Source organism: Aythya ferina, assembly GCF_964211825.1.
Source record: "Aythya ferina genome assembly, chromosome: 11".
Taxonomy (NCBI): Eukaryota; Metazoa; Chordata; class Aves; order Anseriformes; family Anatidae; genus Aythya; species Aythya ferina.
The window spans coordinates 14,098,569-14,114,211 of record NC_140307.1 but is presented as its reverse complement, the minus strand read 5'-3'; the positions used below and the strand labels follow the sequence as shown (position 1 = coordinate 14,114,211).

The 15,643-nt window shown below is 39.5% G+C and overlaps 2 protein-coding genes across 3 annotated transcripts in view; one reads left to right on the top strand and one right to left on the bottom strand.

Moving 5' to 3' along the window:
- ACSBG1 (acyl-CoA synthetase bubblegum family member 1) overlaps positions 1 to 15,643 on the bottom strand; it is an 86,968-nt gene that overhangs the window by 40,348 nt on the left and 30,977 nt on the right. The window contains exons 15-17 of the mRNA XM_084532179.1: positions 2,692 to 3,245; positions 457 to 514; positions 106 to 143 (exon numbers count right to left, since the gene is read on the bottom strand). Of these exons, the coding sequence (XP_084388305.1) occupies positions 106 to 143; positions 457 to 514; positions 2,692 to 3,245 (650 nt within the window). The remainder of the gene's footprint in view (positions 1 to 105; positions 144 to 456; positions 515 to 2,691; positions 3,246 to 15,643) is intronic.
- IDH3A (isocitrate dehydrogenase (NAD(+)) 3 catalytic subunit alpha) lies at positions 2,675 to 15,157 on the top strand. 2 transcript variants are annotated; one of them, XM_084531865.1, is made up of 11 exons: positions 2,675 to 2,795; positions 3,756 to 3,818; positions 5,403 to 5,486; positions 6,862 to 6,976; positions 7,526 to 7,713; positions 7,973 to 8,106; positions 8,802 to 8,904; positions 8,983 to 9,047; positions 11,204 to 11,288; positions 11,547 to 11,699; positions 13,563 to 15,157. In XM_084531865.1, the coding sequence occupies exons 1-11, from the start codon at positions 2,769 to 2,771 to the stop codon at positions 13,644 to 13,646; spliced, it is 1,101 nt and encodes a 366-aa protein (XP_084387991.1). In that variant the 5' UTR covers positions 2,675 to 2,768; the 3' UTR covers positions 13,647 to 15,157. The 2 variants fall into 2 exon arrangements, with proteins under 2 accessions (XP_084387991.1, XP_084387992.1); XM_084531866.1 differs by lacking the exons at positions 2,675 to 2,795; positions 3,756 to 3,818 and adding an exon at positions 4,334 to 4,523.

Sequence of the window (15,643 nt, the reverse complement as noted above, 5' to 3'; positions counted from 1 at the left end):
GTGAATCAACATCAAAGATGGATTGGGCTCCCTATCTTTTAATCTTGTGATTCGGCATACTTGAGAGTGTTATTACAGTGGTAAGACTGACATCTCATTTCTTACCTGCTGGTATATTCTTGGCTTCTTGGTCCCACTGTATCCTAGATGACACACATCAGCCAGTCTTTAGAAACCAAAAATTAAAAATAAAAGAAGAAAGGCTAAATGGAAAGCACCAAGTATATATGACTTACTTGTGGATACAAAGCAGGCTAGAAGTAGAGTTCCTGAAGTTCACACATTCCTGTTTATTCTTTTGCACCCTCTTCCCACTCTGTCCTCCTCCACTTTTCCATTTAAAAATGCTTTGGTTTCATTCTAACATAGAGAAAGTACGTAAGAAAACTAGTATGGCTGAAAGGGATGATTGCTTTAAAAGTTACAAGCTCTTGCTTAAAAAGAAAGACAACTTACCAAGGCAATGGCACCCACGGAGCATATGGACAGAAAGCAAACCGTTTCTCTGCATATTCTGAAGATTTTCAATTGTTAAATACAATTAAAATGCACAAGATTTTTTTTTTTTTTTTTTTTTTACAATAACTTCCAAATACTGATTTTTGAGGGCTCCTGTATACTAGCTAGCTATTTCTCAAGCGTGCTATAGCGGTATCTATATTTCATCGTGTAATGATCTTGCTACACTAACCAGGTAAAATTTCAAGACAGCATAAAGCACAAACTCTTTTTCACTCCTATCTCCTCGTATATATCAAAGCTCAGTTAAAATTTTTCAGTTTGCTCTTTTTCACTTCTTCTGTTTGTATTTTTCAACGATTAGTGTAATCTGCTTGTTGAGCGTTAAGCCATATTTACTCCTAGCGTGTTACTGCCACAAATCAATACTTCTCTATATACACAGCAGACTCTAATCTTAATGTTATCAGTGCCAGTTTTGCATCACTTCATGGTATTTGAATTTCCCTAAACTGTTTGTCAAACGGACTGATTGTAAGCTATTTAGCAACACACAACATATACCTTACAAAGTTGCAAATTAAGTTTAATGAAGAGGACAAAATATATAAACACAGTAGTCTTGCCATTATACTGGCTATTATAGCAGAGATTGTGCTTACGTAGCCACTCCTCATCTATTTCAAAAATAGAATTAATAGATCAGAAAATATACTATCAACCACATACGCCAGATTTAACATTTTATATCAAGGCAGCTGTCAGCTGCAATTGCTTAACACCCATGTAAGGCTGCAATCTGACCCCAGCTGTAGGGACTTGCCTCCACAGCCCAGGCAGCTGAACAGATCGTGCTCAGTTCTGAGTCCCTTCAGTGTAAAGTCTTCTGCTTTGAACTGTTGCTAGCTGTGGTTGCTAAACCAGGTGACTTTGCTCTGATTTATTAGTAGAGGTCTAGGTTTAACAGCCTCCAATAGATAGGTCATCCTACCTTAAATTGCCTCTATAAATTATACAGCAGGAATTTGACTGTAGTCTAAGAATGAAAGCTCTTATTCCTCCAAGGAAGATCAAGCTACTGTGAACCCTGGCCACGTTACCTCTGAATGCCTCATTCTATGGAGAATTTTCGCATCTGCACACAGTTAACAAGCTGCATATGAGCTGCATTCACTCCCAAAGATCACCTGCTATAAACTTTGTAAGTTTTCATACACAGATACAACCAGAAGTTAGGCTTTAGACTGGGGAAAAAAAGAACCCGCAGGTTTTTGTGCCCATTATACCAAATACACCAAATCCCCTCCTGCACAGATGTTTCCTTGCAAGTTACCTCTTTGTAAAGTTCCACCCTGCTTGCAAAACGGTTTCAATCCAAAAGGGTAGCCTATACATTCAGGTTGTTGCTACTTGCCAGGAGTTAAGCTAGGGTAGAATATTAAGAATTAAAAAGTTACCAATTTCCTGAGGAGACATTTGATAACAGGAATTCCTTTAAAGTAACTCTCAAAAGAATGAGGGTAAAGAAACTACTGCTATCTCTACAGAGGCATCTTTTGCCTAGGGAAAATAACTGGTGTATTTATTACTGTGTTGTTGGGCCCTTCTAAGAAGGGATGCACAGCAGCCACTCTTGTGCATCTTGCTTGTTATTGTGGTGTAATTAGAGTAACACCTACGCTGCTCGGGGCTTTAAATCAAAGCTGACACATTCGTTTATTCCTCTAATTAACTTCTTGAACTCACAACAAAGCAGCTGGCATAAATTGTGTGATAATTAAAAAAAATAAAAAAAAAAACCGTGCACACTCTGGCAGTACTGTTATTTAAGACAGCAGAGCCTACCGTGCCGCAGCAGGCTGCCTCCACACAACCGTTTGCCAGCAGGCCACACGGAGGCTGAGGCGATTCCCCCATCTCCCGGGGGCCAAGCCCCTCAGAGGCCGCTACCCCTCGGCTGGAGGTGCCTCCACGCGGTGCCAGGCTCCTAGGGACGCTCAGCGCCCCCAGGCACCTGCCAGCAGCGGCCTCTCCCCCTCACCGGGAGCGCTCGGTGCCCCTCAGGGCCGCACCGGGGGCTGAGGGGCTCCAACCACGTTCCCCCCCCTCCCCACCGCCGCCACCACCTCAGCGAGACCACCGCGAGCGCTGGGCGGGAAACTCAGCGCATGCGCACGGCGCTGCCGGGGCCGGGCTGCCCGGGGCGGGGCGGGGCGGGGCTCGTCCCGGTGCCGGTGCCGGGCTCCTCCCGGTTGCGGGCGCTGTGGCCGTGCCTGCGGGGCCTGCTGGGGCGCGGCGCCGGGCGAGCCATGGCTGCAGCCGCGTGGATGCCCGCGGTAGGTGCGGGGCCGGGCCGGGAGAGCGCCGCCGGTTGTGCCGGGCTGAGGGGGAAGCGCGGGGCTGCGACTGCCGGTTCTGAGGGGAGCGCGGGTGGGGCGGGCGGGGCGGGGAGGGGGCCGCCGGGCGCTGCGGGGAGCCTCCCGCTGCCGTGACCTTGAGGCGGCCCGGCCCGGCCCCACCAAGATGGCTGCGCCGCCCGCACGGAGGGAGGGATGGCGGGGAGGGTGGCGGGGCGGCCGGGCACGGGGCTCGCGCCCTGAGGTGGCACCGAGCCGCTCCCGGCGCCGTGTTCGGGGTGTGCCGCAGCCTCCGCCGGAGGCCCGGTGCCCGCTGTGCCCGGCCGGGGCCCGGCGCGGTGCGGGGCCGGAGCCGCGCAGGCAGCGGCTGCGCTCGCCGTGGTGAGCGTGGCCGTGCCGCGTGCCTCGGGAGGAGGCTTCCGCATCCCGCTGCGGCACCAAGGGCACGGCTGTGGGGTAAGGACTGAGGCACCCAGCGTGCCCGGCAGGAGTCTGCACCGCTGGAAAGCAGCTGTGGAAGCGAGACCTCAGCACCAACGTACTGCGGCTGGTGGAACAACCCTTCTGCTTTGCGATCTTAAGCCTCGTTGTATCATCTCCTCAGCTGGAGTTATTGCGGCTGCTTCCCCAGCATGTGGCACCTGAGGACTCAGGCTGCTGTGCAACGGCTTCCCCGCACCTCCAGGCACGGAGCGGCACTGCGGCACGGCGTGCCTGTCCCGGCCTGACCCTGCTGGGAACACCCGTGCGCGGAGCTGGGTACACTGCTTGTGGGCAGCTTGGCAAGGCACCAGCTGCTCGCTTTCGAGTTGTGTGCTGGTTTGAGACTGGACTTTAAAGTGACAGGACTTTAAAATGCATGGTCGCTGCACTATCGTTAACTGTTTAAAATCCCTTTGGTGCAATAAGATAGCAGCCTCTTGTTCTGTGTTTCTGCAGGTTTCACGATTGCTAGGTGCTTTCAAAAACCAAAAACAGGTGACCAGAAGTTTTGGTAGTGCTGTGAGTATGATAGTACCATTTCCTTTTTCTTTTAAGAAGTTTCTCAAGAAAGAGCCCCAGAAATTGACCTTTATAAGATTGCTGCTATTAATTTTATCTTCTCAAAAACAAGGCCAGAATAAATGAACATACAGGCTCTTAATGCCATACTGGATGTATATTGGTTAATCACTGTCTTTGGCTACTTTATATAAAAGAGTAAGTGCTAATTTAAAAAACTCTACTAAAAAAAAAAACAACACCTTTTCCCAAAATATGGATGTCATAAGCCAGTCTTCTGAAACTCATTGGGATATAGGCAAATTAGGAAGATTGTTGAGAAGCTTCTCATCTTTATTTTGCAGACATTCTGCTACACGCTGGATTTACTCTAAATCTTGCTGCTTTTAGAGTACTTTGCGTTTACAATTCTGCCTTTTCAAGGCCCTCTTTAATGTACTTTAGACACCGGCTGTGTATTTCCCTGTAGACGTTTTACCTTCTTTTTGTGTGTGTTTGAGGTGCCCACAGGCCTTTTTTCAGTGAAGATGGCCTTGAAAACTGCTCAGGCAGAAGCAGGGCTCAGCACCACTGCATGTACCCTTAAGCAGGACTTAAGTTTAAGGAAGAATCGTGGCTCTTAACTCTAAGTTTTCTAGAACTGATGGTGGAGAGAAGAAACTGAAGTGTAGCTTGTGTCTTACACAGTATAGGAAGTTGTAGAAGGTAAGGCTCCTCCAGATCTGCTTATACCATGTTATTGTTTCAGATAAAGCCTTCTGAAATTCTGAGTATCCTCTTTGGAGGAGGATGGCAGCATATCTTGTCATTTGATTCTAGTTGGGATTTGACACGTAATGCTGTATCCGAGCTGCCTTTTTGTAGGTAGTAATGATTCCTTACAAAAATATTGGAAATGTATAAATAAAATCAAGATTTGGGGCATGGAGGATGAAAATAGCAATCATCAATATATTTTTTTAATCAAAGCAGAGTACTTTGTTCCTCTGTTATCCAGTGAGCCTAGGGTTTGTGATTTTTTTCATCAGTTTGAAGATGACAAAGGAAAGAAAACTGAGAAAATCATGGCAGAAAAATAACTTGACAGGATTAAAAATGAGTGTGCATTTTTTAGAGAACTGCTTGAGAAGTTTAGATATGTTTTTGTTTTTATTTTCTATAAGCTTTTCATAAATTAAGCCTTTCCTAGCATGGGTCAGTATTACATAGCATGTTGATAATACTGGAGATGTATGGAAAACAGATGTCAGTGCTGTCTCCTCTCCAGTTTTCAAGAAGAAAGCATGTTGAGATCACTTATTTCAAGGAGCACTGAGCAGGAACCTGTCTTTCAAGTTAAATCTGTGTTCTAAAATAAGAACAGTAGGCAAATCTTCAAAAAATTCTCTTAAAATGCTTGCACGCTCCCTTTGAAAAAAAGCTTGTCATTCTTGCTTCTCTGTTCAATACTGCTACTCTTCATAGTGATTTTTGGTAACTCAAACTTTCTTTTCTAGTAGTTACTTGGTTTCTGCAACTTATGAAAATGTTTCCTGCATTGAACATAGCATTCATTAGCTGTGCTACTGATATTTCTTTGCCTAGGTACAAACAGTAACTTTAATCCCAGGAGATGGCATAGGACCTGAGATTTCTGCTGCTGTGATGAAGATCTTTGATGCTGCCAAAGTAAGTCTACTTGTCTTGCTGTGAGCACTGTAGCTTTAACTACCACAACAGACATTATCTAGGTTATAGTTATAAATGTTTTTAACTTCCAAACGATTGAGTCATGTTTAAGCTATTAAAACTTCTTGGCAATACAAACAGTCTGAAGCTTCAGATGTTAAAAGATAGTATTGCAATATGGCAGTGTTTGAAAGTGTTAGCTGGCATAGTAGTAGTGACTTGAGAGCAAATGTTGCACTTAAGTTCTGGAAATGTCAACTCAATGTATCATGTGAAATCATCTTGTTGAGGTAGCAATCCTGAGCGACTGACAGGACGTTCTTTGATCCGTTGTGACTTCTCAGTGCAGATCAAAGCATATGTGAAGGGAAGGAACTATTTTATTATTAGAAACCTTACTGCAGTTATTCTGCTGCACTTTTAAATTGCATTCACCTTTTGTGATAATGAAAACAGTCGAAGAACTGTTTTCCTACTTATCCCAGGAACTTCATGAGAATTTGTATCATTTGCTTTGAATAAAATAGTGCTCTTTCCTGAAGAGCTGTTAAATTGCTCCCTGTTAGCAATAGTGTCAAAGCATATTCACTTTTTGTTAGAACTGTCCAACTTAGATTTGGAAAAGGTGAAGTTATCTTTAATTACACGTGAAAGCTTTTAATAGCTATGGCTGTTTTGGGGGAGAGAGGCAGGAGGTATGGCAGAGTAAAACCTACCTTTGTGTATGAGTGCAGGTTTTCAGTCCTTACTCTGATCTGTTCATTTTCAAGGAGATTCTTTTTCTAGTATGTTAAGCCTAGATTGGTTCTGTTTGCTTATGTAAGACCTTGCACCTTTTCCTTTATGGCCTTCCCTGATGAACAGGTGGCAGCTTGTTTCCTATTAGAAGAATCCCATGGTGAACGAAAATTCAGAAAGCACTGTGAAACACTTGCAGATTCAATTTAGATAACAGATATATCCATGTTATGCACCATCTTTCAGGCAGTTTGTATGATCAGTTCTCAATGAATTCCATTTTCAGATGTCTTGTGCCTCTTGAATACAGGGAACTTGAGAACTCTTTAAAGGTTAAAGGTATTAGCATGTAAATGCAGTTCTCATGCTACCTGTATATCATTACTAGGGAGGCATCTTGTGATGGTGAAATTTGTGCTGGTATAGTATACTGATCATACTATTTCATTTGCAATTACTTGTGTTTTAGAAGTTCTTATTTTCAAGTTCAAGCATCTAATGCTTTCTGTCACTCACCAGAGAAAAAATGTTTAGGAAGGTTTGGACAAAATTCCTCAAGCACCTTGTTGTGAAAAATAAGCTAAAAGTGGAAGCAAAAGTCTTGATATTGAAGTTAACATAGAGAAAATGTGTTTAGGCTCCTATTCAGTGGGAAGAGAGGAATGTTACAGCTATCCAAGGACCAGGAGGAAAGTGGATGATACCTCCGGATGCCAAAGAATCCATGGATAAAAACAAAATGGGATTAAAAGGTACTTGGGGTTGAACACAAAGGTATTAAATATTGTTTTATGGTGAGTTTGGTTTAAAGCAAAAATCCTTCATCAGTAACATAATATAATGGCTAACTCTAGGGGACAGTCTGTCAGGTTGTCTTCTGTAATCTTAAAACAGTTCGTCGTGTCAAAGCTGTGTCACAGACTTTCTAGGAAATATGTTAAAGGTGGGCAGTACTAAATATCAACTTTATACTCTAAACAGAATGTATTTCCAAGGTAGTTGATTTACAACAGAATGTAATAATTATACTCTCAATTAATAATATCTTCATTTCAGTAAAAACCTTTTATAAGAACTCCTGTTCCACGTGAATGAGGGAAACAATTTGGCCTTTGAGCAGCTGATTTATATCACTCTAGTATTCTTGATGGCACAGAGAATTTCTGTGGCATTTCGGTGTAAGGGTTACAGAGGAATTTGGAGTTCCTCTGTCAGAGTGCCACAGAACTTTACCTAGAGTTTCAACTCTGAAATTTGTGGAGTAGTATTATTATCTCATTTGTCTTATTTCTTGCATTCAGGCCCTTTAAAAACCCCAATTGCTGCAGGACACCCATCAATGAATCTGCTTCTGCGTAAAACCTTTGACCTTTATGCAAACGTACGTCCCTGTGTCTCAATTGAAGGATACAAAACCCCTTACACAGATGTAAACATTGTCACGATAAGAGAGAACACAGAAGGCGAATACAGTGGAATTGAACATGTGGTATGTTGCTGGAAGTGTTGTATTTCTGGAGGGTTTCTATGTTTTGTTAATAACTTTGCCCATCTCAGTCGTTTCTTACTGAGAGGCTGAGTGGTGTTTTTTAAGTTCTTTACCCACAAAAATGGTCTTTTATTGTGGTATGCATTGTGCAGACTGTCTTGCTGAAAATTCTACTATTTTGTTGTTCCAAACATTCATACTATTGGTTTGAAAAAAATAAGCTTCTGTTTCTACTAGCAATGCAACTGTTGTCTTTCAGATTGTTGAAGGTGTCGTGCAAAGTATCAAGCTAATCACAGAGGAAGCTAGCAAGCGTATCGCAGAGTTTGCTTTTGAGTATGCCAGAAACAATCAGAGAAGCCACGTTACTGCTGTACACAAGGCAAATATTATGTATGTTGAAACTTCCTTTTAAGAACAACAAAAAATAATAGGCTTTTATAAACCGCTTTAAATTTTCCTCAAATCTCTAACATTAATGCTAGCAGGAGTAAGTAAAATGTTTGAAGTAAATGCCTCATAAGTAAAATGGACAATATTGACCTACTATTAATAGGTCTGGAGTGACCTATTAATGTTTGTATTCTAAATCTAATTGTAAGACTAATGTTTGTATTAGTAAGTCTGTGGGAGTGCTGTGACTTTCTTCCCACAGCTCTTACTTTAAAAATAAGCTAAGAAAAAGAATTTAAAAAATGAGGATGAAAATAGCTAGTGTCCTTTGTAGCTTCCAAAGCACTTCATAGTGAACTGAGTCACACTGCACGTGATAGATAGTACATGTCACCATCTGTACAAATTTAGTAAGCCTTTAGTAAAAGAACAAGGGAATTAACAAGGGTTTGGGAATTAATGTGTGACAGTCAAACTACTGCTCCAAAAACATTTTAGATGGGAATACAAAAGGGTTAACTTCTTTGACTGTATCATGTTAAAAATGTTTGTATTTAACATAAGGGATTAATAGTCAGCAATTAGGTGTCTGCACTCTAATGTTTTTCTTTATTTAAATTCCTGTTGCATGCATTCTTTACCTCAATATATTGTTTACTTTTCAGTAACAGCCGTCTTCTCTCACTTAATTGCAGGAGAATGTCTGATGGGCTTTTCTTGAGAAAATGCAGGGAGGCAGCAGAAAACTGTAAAGATATTAAATTTAACGAAATGTATCTAGATACTGTGTGTCTGAATGTGAGTATTTATCTGGTTTAGTTATGGTTATTTTTTAGTTTACTTTCTTAGCCTTAATAAAAATATACTTCTTTCTAGATGGTTCAGGATCCGTCACAATTTGATGTGCTTGTTATGCCAAACTTGTATGGTGACATCCTCAGGTATGGAGATTTTGATTTAAACTAAATCAGCATGTAAAATACTGTTCCAGAAAGTTAATCCGGTTACATGCCAGCCAGATGAGTGACTGTTTTTTGCATCCAGAGTTCTTCATGTTGTGGTTTAACCCAGTCAGCTGCTAAACACCACACAGACTCTGAATAGGAAGAAAGGATGGTATTATTACACTAATATTATTACTATGTAGTTGGAATGAGCTATATGACGAGAATATGCATATTACTAAAAGAAAAAAGTTTCTGCAGATAAAGGCTAGGAGTATTACTCAAATGGGGTTTGGTGTAGGAGAAATTCCTCCAGAAGCGTGAAAAAAGTTAATGACTCAAATTGTAGCACAGAATGCTTGGGTAGACAGTAGGAAAAATTTGCTATTTTTAAGCATTAGGAAAACTTACATAAGATGACTGTGGGAATATCACATTTAAAGCAAGCTATCCATAGAGGTAAATGATTCTGAAGATTGAAATGTATGGCCTCTTACTATCCTACCAGCTTTTGGGGTTTGTATTGTATTTTTTTTCACTTTGAGATTAAATTTCATATTTAAAAAACATTTCTACTACAGTTACTTGATGTCCTGAAAGCCAAGTCAATCAGCAGACATTTTTCTGTTCTGTAAAAATGTTTAAGTAGAATGTAAACTCAATTACTACTGCTTAGTAAAATGAAGTATCTTAATCTGAACTTTTCCAGTGTATAACAGAGCACTGCTTCTCTTTGCATGTCCAAGGAGAGATTGAAGAAAACAGCCTTGGAATTTGATTAAAAGTTAAAATGACATTAAAATGACAGCTTAAGTCTTTAAGTTCATCTCCTGTTTTCTGTACAGATGAGTGTAAAAGTAACTGATGCATAAGAAGAAATGTTCATTCAGCTTTTCTTAAGATGGCATTCTCCCTCTGATAAGGATATCAGTCACCTCTAAGAAAAATCAGACTCCAAGTAATGCTTCTTGTTTTAAGAACTGGTAGAGGAGTCCATAGGGCCCTCACAGCAGACAATTGCACTATTAATTGCAAGATGTCGGATCAGTTTGAGTCCCATCATCGGTACTATTTCAACTTACTATACCTAGTTCAGCATTGCCAGTTTTAAAGTTCTTGTGGAAATTCTGTCAACTTCATACTTCCAAAAAGCTTCAATAAATTTGAGTCTTTCTTGAAGAAGTGCACTTGTGTCACTGGAGAAAGTCACCCCCTGTGCTTTTTTAAAGCATGAGCATAACGCCAAAGGTTTCTTGGCCTGAATAGATACAGAAGGAATCTCCATCCTGAAGCATTAAATACCTTAAGTTACAAGTTTAGACTGTATCCGTTTTTTTTCTAAACTATAGTTGATCAATTTAGGTTAATTTAAAAGATAGTTCTGCAAGCTCATCCAAACTTCTCTGCTTTTTATTCATCTACTAGGTACCTTGTAGACAACAAAACAGTGTGCTAAAATATTAGAGTTTTAAGAGCCTTATCAGTTTTTTCGGCTTTGAGGGTAGAGAATGAAAACTGTAGACAGAGTTGGTTTGTCCTTTTCTATGCTAACTTTGGAGGAAAATACATGCAAATTACTAATGTCTGATGGTCTGCTGATGTTAGATTTATGACTTTCAGGCTGTTCAGTAAAGAGAAGGGTAAAGCCAGTCTTGTGCCACTTGGAACATATTCCTTAAGTCTCACACAATAAACTTTACTAGTATTTCCTTAACTGAGCAAAATTATTCAATTTTTTCTAGAAAGTCTTTATATACAGTAAGTGGTTCTGTGGCTTCTTCAAGGGAAATAAGACTTAGATATGTACGTATGTGTAGATAGTACATCAGAATTTTTGGTAGTTCTTGAGGCTGTTACAGATTTCTTGTGCTTTGAGTACCTTTTGTTGTGCCTGTGTCTTAATCAGCTTTATTTTACTATTTAGAATTTCCTTTTTGTTATTCCTTATTGAAACTTCTCTTGCTAGTAGTTCTGCAAGTTCTCAAATGTTCCAGTGGAATACAAGTGGCTAACAGGATCTATACTTTCATAATATTATTCTTAGACTGTCTTGTTAGAATGTTGTCAAAATAAAATGAGAATTAACAAAGCTATTTTAATACATTGCTGGGAAATAACTATGTGGAAAGAACTTGTGGATTTTTTTTTTCTAGTGACTTGTGTGCTGGATTGATTGGGGGTCTTGGAGTAACACCGAGTGGGAACATTGGTGCTAATGGAGTTGCAATTTTTGAATCGGTAAGTCTTCTTATTAGCGGTCTAGTAGTAATAATAATTTTGTCTCAACTTGAGAATCTAAAACTCCCATGACACATAATGTGACTATTAAAGTAGAAAAATTTTACTCAAAAAACAGAATATGTATTACACACAAACTTGTGCATGTTCTTTTATGGACTATTTGTTCAGTTTTAAGTTGGTTGCATACTAGAATTAACTAGGACATTTTTATCAACATAGTAACTTTGTAACAGCAAGGTTCACTTTTCTTTTTAGGTTCATGGAACAGCACCAGATATTGCAGGAAAAGACTTGGCAAATCCAACTGCCCTTCTTCTGAGTGCTGTAATGATGTTGCGTCATATGGGACTACACAAGCATGCCACAAAAATTGAGACAGCTTGCTTTGATACAATTAAAGATGGAAAGGTAACATGAAGATGTGGAAATACATAAAGTGAATTAAAATAATATTTTATCATAGCTAAACTTAGAACATCAACACTAAAACAGCAGATGCCCTGCTTTGCTGGCTTGAATCTTGAGCAGTACCACAACTGTTCTCTTATAGTAATTATGTTACCCTCAGTGGTATCAAGTTTGCTCAGCTCACTATGAGGGATACTCTGTAGCTCTCCTTGTGTCTCAATTTCCACTAGCTCTAAAACTAGAACTGGATCTCTGTTTTTCATGAAAGGGGTTGGACATTCAAGTAGCTAGTTTTACTTTCCTTGTTAGGCCTGTAATACATTAAAATCAGGACCTTAAAGTGAAGTATGCTCATTTGCCTTTTACAGGCTTAATCACTCATTTCAGTTCTGACTGTAATACTTCTGCTCCTATTTTTCAGGTCACTTATTTTCTTTTTCACTCCTAACTACTTTGGCTCCTTTTTGGATTACTAAATAACAGTTAAGGGCAAAATTATATCCGGTATTTACCTTTTCCCTTAACACTGTATGCAATTTCCCTTGGGCAGTAAACTCTCTCCAGATTCCATACCCAAAGGGGATTAGGGAGGAGGGGGGAGGAAAGAGTTCTGCTCTGAAACCTGACCTGAATTTCTGCTCAGAGTTCTTTTGGTTCACTCACCTACTTTGACTTCTACCTTTTCGAAACAGAACTGGAAAGATCCCGATGATTCTCTTTAAAGAGGATTAGTATTTAGCCATGCTAGTGCAGTTATCTGGGGCAAGAGCATGAGAAGCTGCTTTGTAATTAAAAGTAACAAGCATGCTTAAACAAAAAGCTGTCATCGTTTCATAAGTGGTCTGTTTGCAGCTACCTTGCTGTGTGTAGGAGCCAGTTAACAAACAAACAAACAAAAAAATAAACTTACAACTGAATAAAGAGGTGCTCCTGTAAAGTTTCCATTTACTGCTCTGGAAATGAAATTCTCCATCTGCAGGTCAGTAATTCTACAGAAGATAACAGTGCAAGTTTTGTGACATGGCTACTTGTTTACTAGTCGCTTACGATGTTATGATTACATGCTCACAGTGGAGAGAATCTTTTTAAATTGAAAAAGCATAATGCAATTAAAATTACAAGATTCTAAAATAGTAACATCTTATTGCCTCTCATGCTTGCTGTTTCTTCCCTTCCCCACCCCAAGCTATTTAATTGGGATCTGTGTGTGTGTGATATAAGGGGAGAACTAATGATTTTTAAATTACCTCTTAGCCTGCTTTAATCTGACTAGGTTGGACAAGCAATGTTGCCCACTTTCTTAATTATTATTTTACAATCCTCATGCTGGCAGACAGGAGTTATACTTGAAGAAAGTTTAACTGTCTGTTTTTCCATCTCTTAACTAAGCAAACATGAGACAATTGTTAACGTGCAGCATTTTGAGAGCTGTCCGTGTGCTTTTTCCATGTGGGGTTCCTTGGAAAAATAACCCCCTAAAAAACATTACTGACTGATACTCTTAATTAGTTAGCTTTGTGCTGAGTCCTCATATATGAATTTTACTTCCAAAGGACAAACTTGTTAAGGAAAAAAAAAGTTAATACTTAACTTGAGAGCGTTGGCCAAATTTGCTTTCTTCCTGTAGTTAAGACAAAATCTCAACTGAGATAACAACGCTCCATGTTCGTACTCACTTTTCTCTACCAGCCTCAGTTTGCATAGTTGTTATTGATGAAAGCCATATGGAATGTAGAAAAACTCATATGTGATGTAGTCTCTCATTTGTATTCAGTACCCATGTACAACATGTAGAAGATAAAACTGCAGAGGCAGGACTACCCCCATTAAATGTTTTATTAATACCATTTTTTCTTCCTTCAGGTCTTGACAAAAGACTTGGGAGGTAATGCAAAGTGCTCAGAATTCACAGAGGAGATCTGCCGCAGAGTACAGGACACAGACTAAACATCTCATACGGCTTGTAATAACTCTGAGAGGATGCATCACAGTAGTACGTTGTGTAACCTGGTATCTATATGCATATAACTTTTGTCTCTTAAGAGAGCAAACGTTTTAGGAAGGGTCTCTTCATTAATAAACTTAGTCCAAATGGCTACAGAGGATACTTGTGCCTGCTTTCGTTTGTTTCTATCTGGTGAACATTTTCATGTAAGTGAACTGTTTTCTTTTTTTGTAACTGTCTACCATTTCAACTAGCTGGTTTTCACTTTCCACAAAGCAAATTTATGTGAATATCGTATTATCAGAATCAGTGAATTCTAATAGCACCTTAACTCTTAAAGCCTACTTTTATTGGTCTTACTGAAACTTAAATGGCAGATTTTCAGCCTAACAGTAGCACAAGATAACCTCTATAAAAAGAAATGGGTATGAAATAACAGCAATGTTGCATTAAAAGCAATGAAAAAACACTTCCAGATGGTCTGATTCATGAAATACAGCTTTGCCTTTGAAAGTCATGAATAAAGAAATGCAAAAATCTAGAGATTTAATTTATGTACATAAAGAAACAACAAACCAGCTAGGTGTGAGAACTAATACTAACAGAAAGTTGTTTTTCACATCTGTACCAAAGTTGTTCTTAAATGTTTTCCTCTCTCAAGCACAGTTTAATTTATAACAGAGTTCTAAAGAGAGAAAATTATAAAAACTTACTTCTGCCATATATTGTGAAGGAAAAGTACTGACTTTGCCAATTTATACTAAATATTTTATGGCTTCTGCTGTATTGCTTTTTTGTGTTGTACTTTGTTTTTATGCAGTGTATCTCATTGCACTGACTAGTAATTTTAGTCTATAAACTCGGAATGTAAGGGACTGGTCCTAAAGGGATTAAGACAGAGGTAAAGGCTTGGCTCTGGTACCTACATTTCAGAAATACATTTCATCCCTATTGGAGGGAATCTCAAATTCTTTTTTCTTACTGCTTACTAAGCCCCGTAAGCATAAAAGCACCTTTTTTTCCTTCCCTCCTTCATCACATACAAGTCCTCATAAGTCACTCTGACCGGGATGTCTTAGGGTATGCTTGCCATTAGCATATCCTACAAGAAAATGCACATTTTTACAAGTCATGGCTATAGCATGGGATTATACCTAGTGCCAGAACCAGACTTCTTAAAGCTTTATTCCGTTAATAGGTATTACTCCTCTTAGTTACTTTTCAGTGAGACTGTTTAGGCTGGTTGTTTCAGACTTGAAACTAGTTTGGGTAATGTCTGTCTTCTAGCATTGCTCTATATAGTAAGCATCTCAGCTATTTTATGCCACCTAATGCCATGGTGGTAGAGGGACAACAAGCTTTATTCCTTATGCACTCTGCTTTTGGTGAATAGGATGACAGTTCCTTCTATGTTTTGCAAGCTGCTGGCTGTGTTGTTTCCTTTAATATTGTTTAAGAACTCCTGAAGTACCATTACGCACAAAATAGGGAAAAAATAAAGTTTTCCAAGTCCCATTGCTTGTTGTTTTTGTAATCCTACGTTGCTGTCATGCCTCATGTATTGATCTGATTGTTGGTACTTGCAACAAACTTAAGTTAGAGGATGTTTAAGACTGATCATGGAACTTTCATAGAGAAAATAGCCTGTTCTGCAAGGTGTTTTTTGTGGTTTTGTTTTTAAATCAAGAATTGTAGTCTCTGTTGTTGTTTGTTATTATAACTCTGCCAAATATTACTTACTACCTGACCCTTTAGCCCTTCATGTGATGTGATTTATATTTTATAAGGGGAAGAAGAAATACGGTTCCCCTTTGTAAGCATTAGTAAAACTTTCCTTCTAAATATTTTTGCTTTAAAGAGTCCTGTGAACTCTTTAAACTACAATTTAGAACACAAACTTATTTTTATGTGAGAGCTCTTATATTACCTAGTTTGTCTTTCACTCTTAGAAAGCTATTCCCCCAACTTCTTGGAGTGCTTGTTTTTAGGGGAAATAACA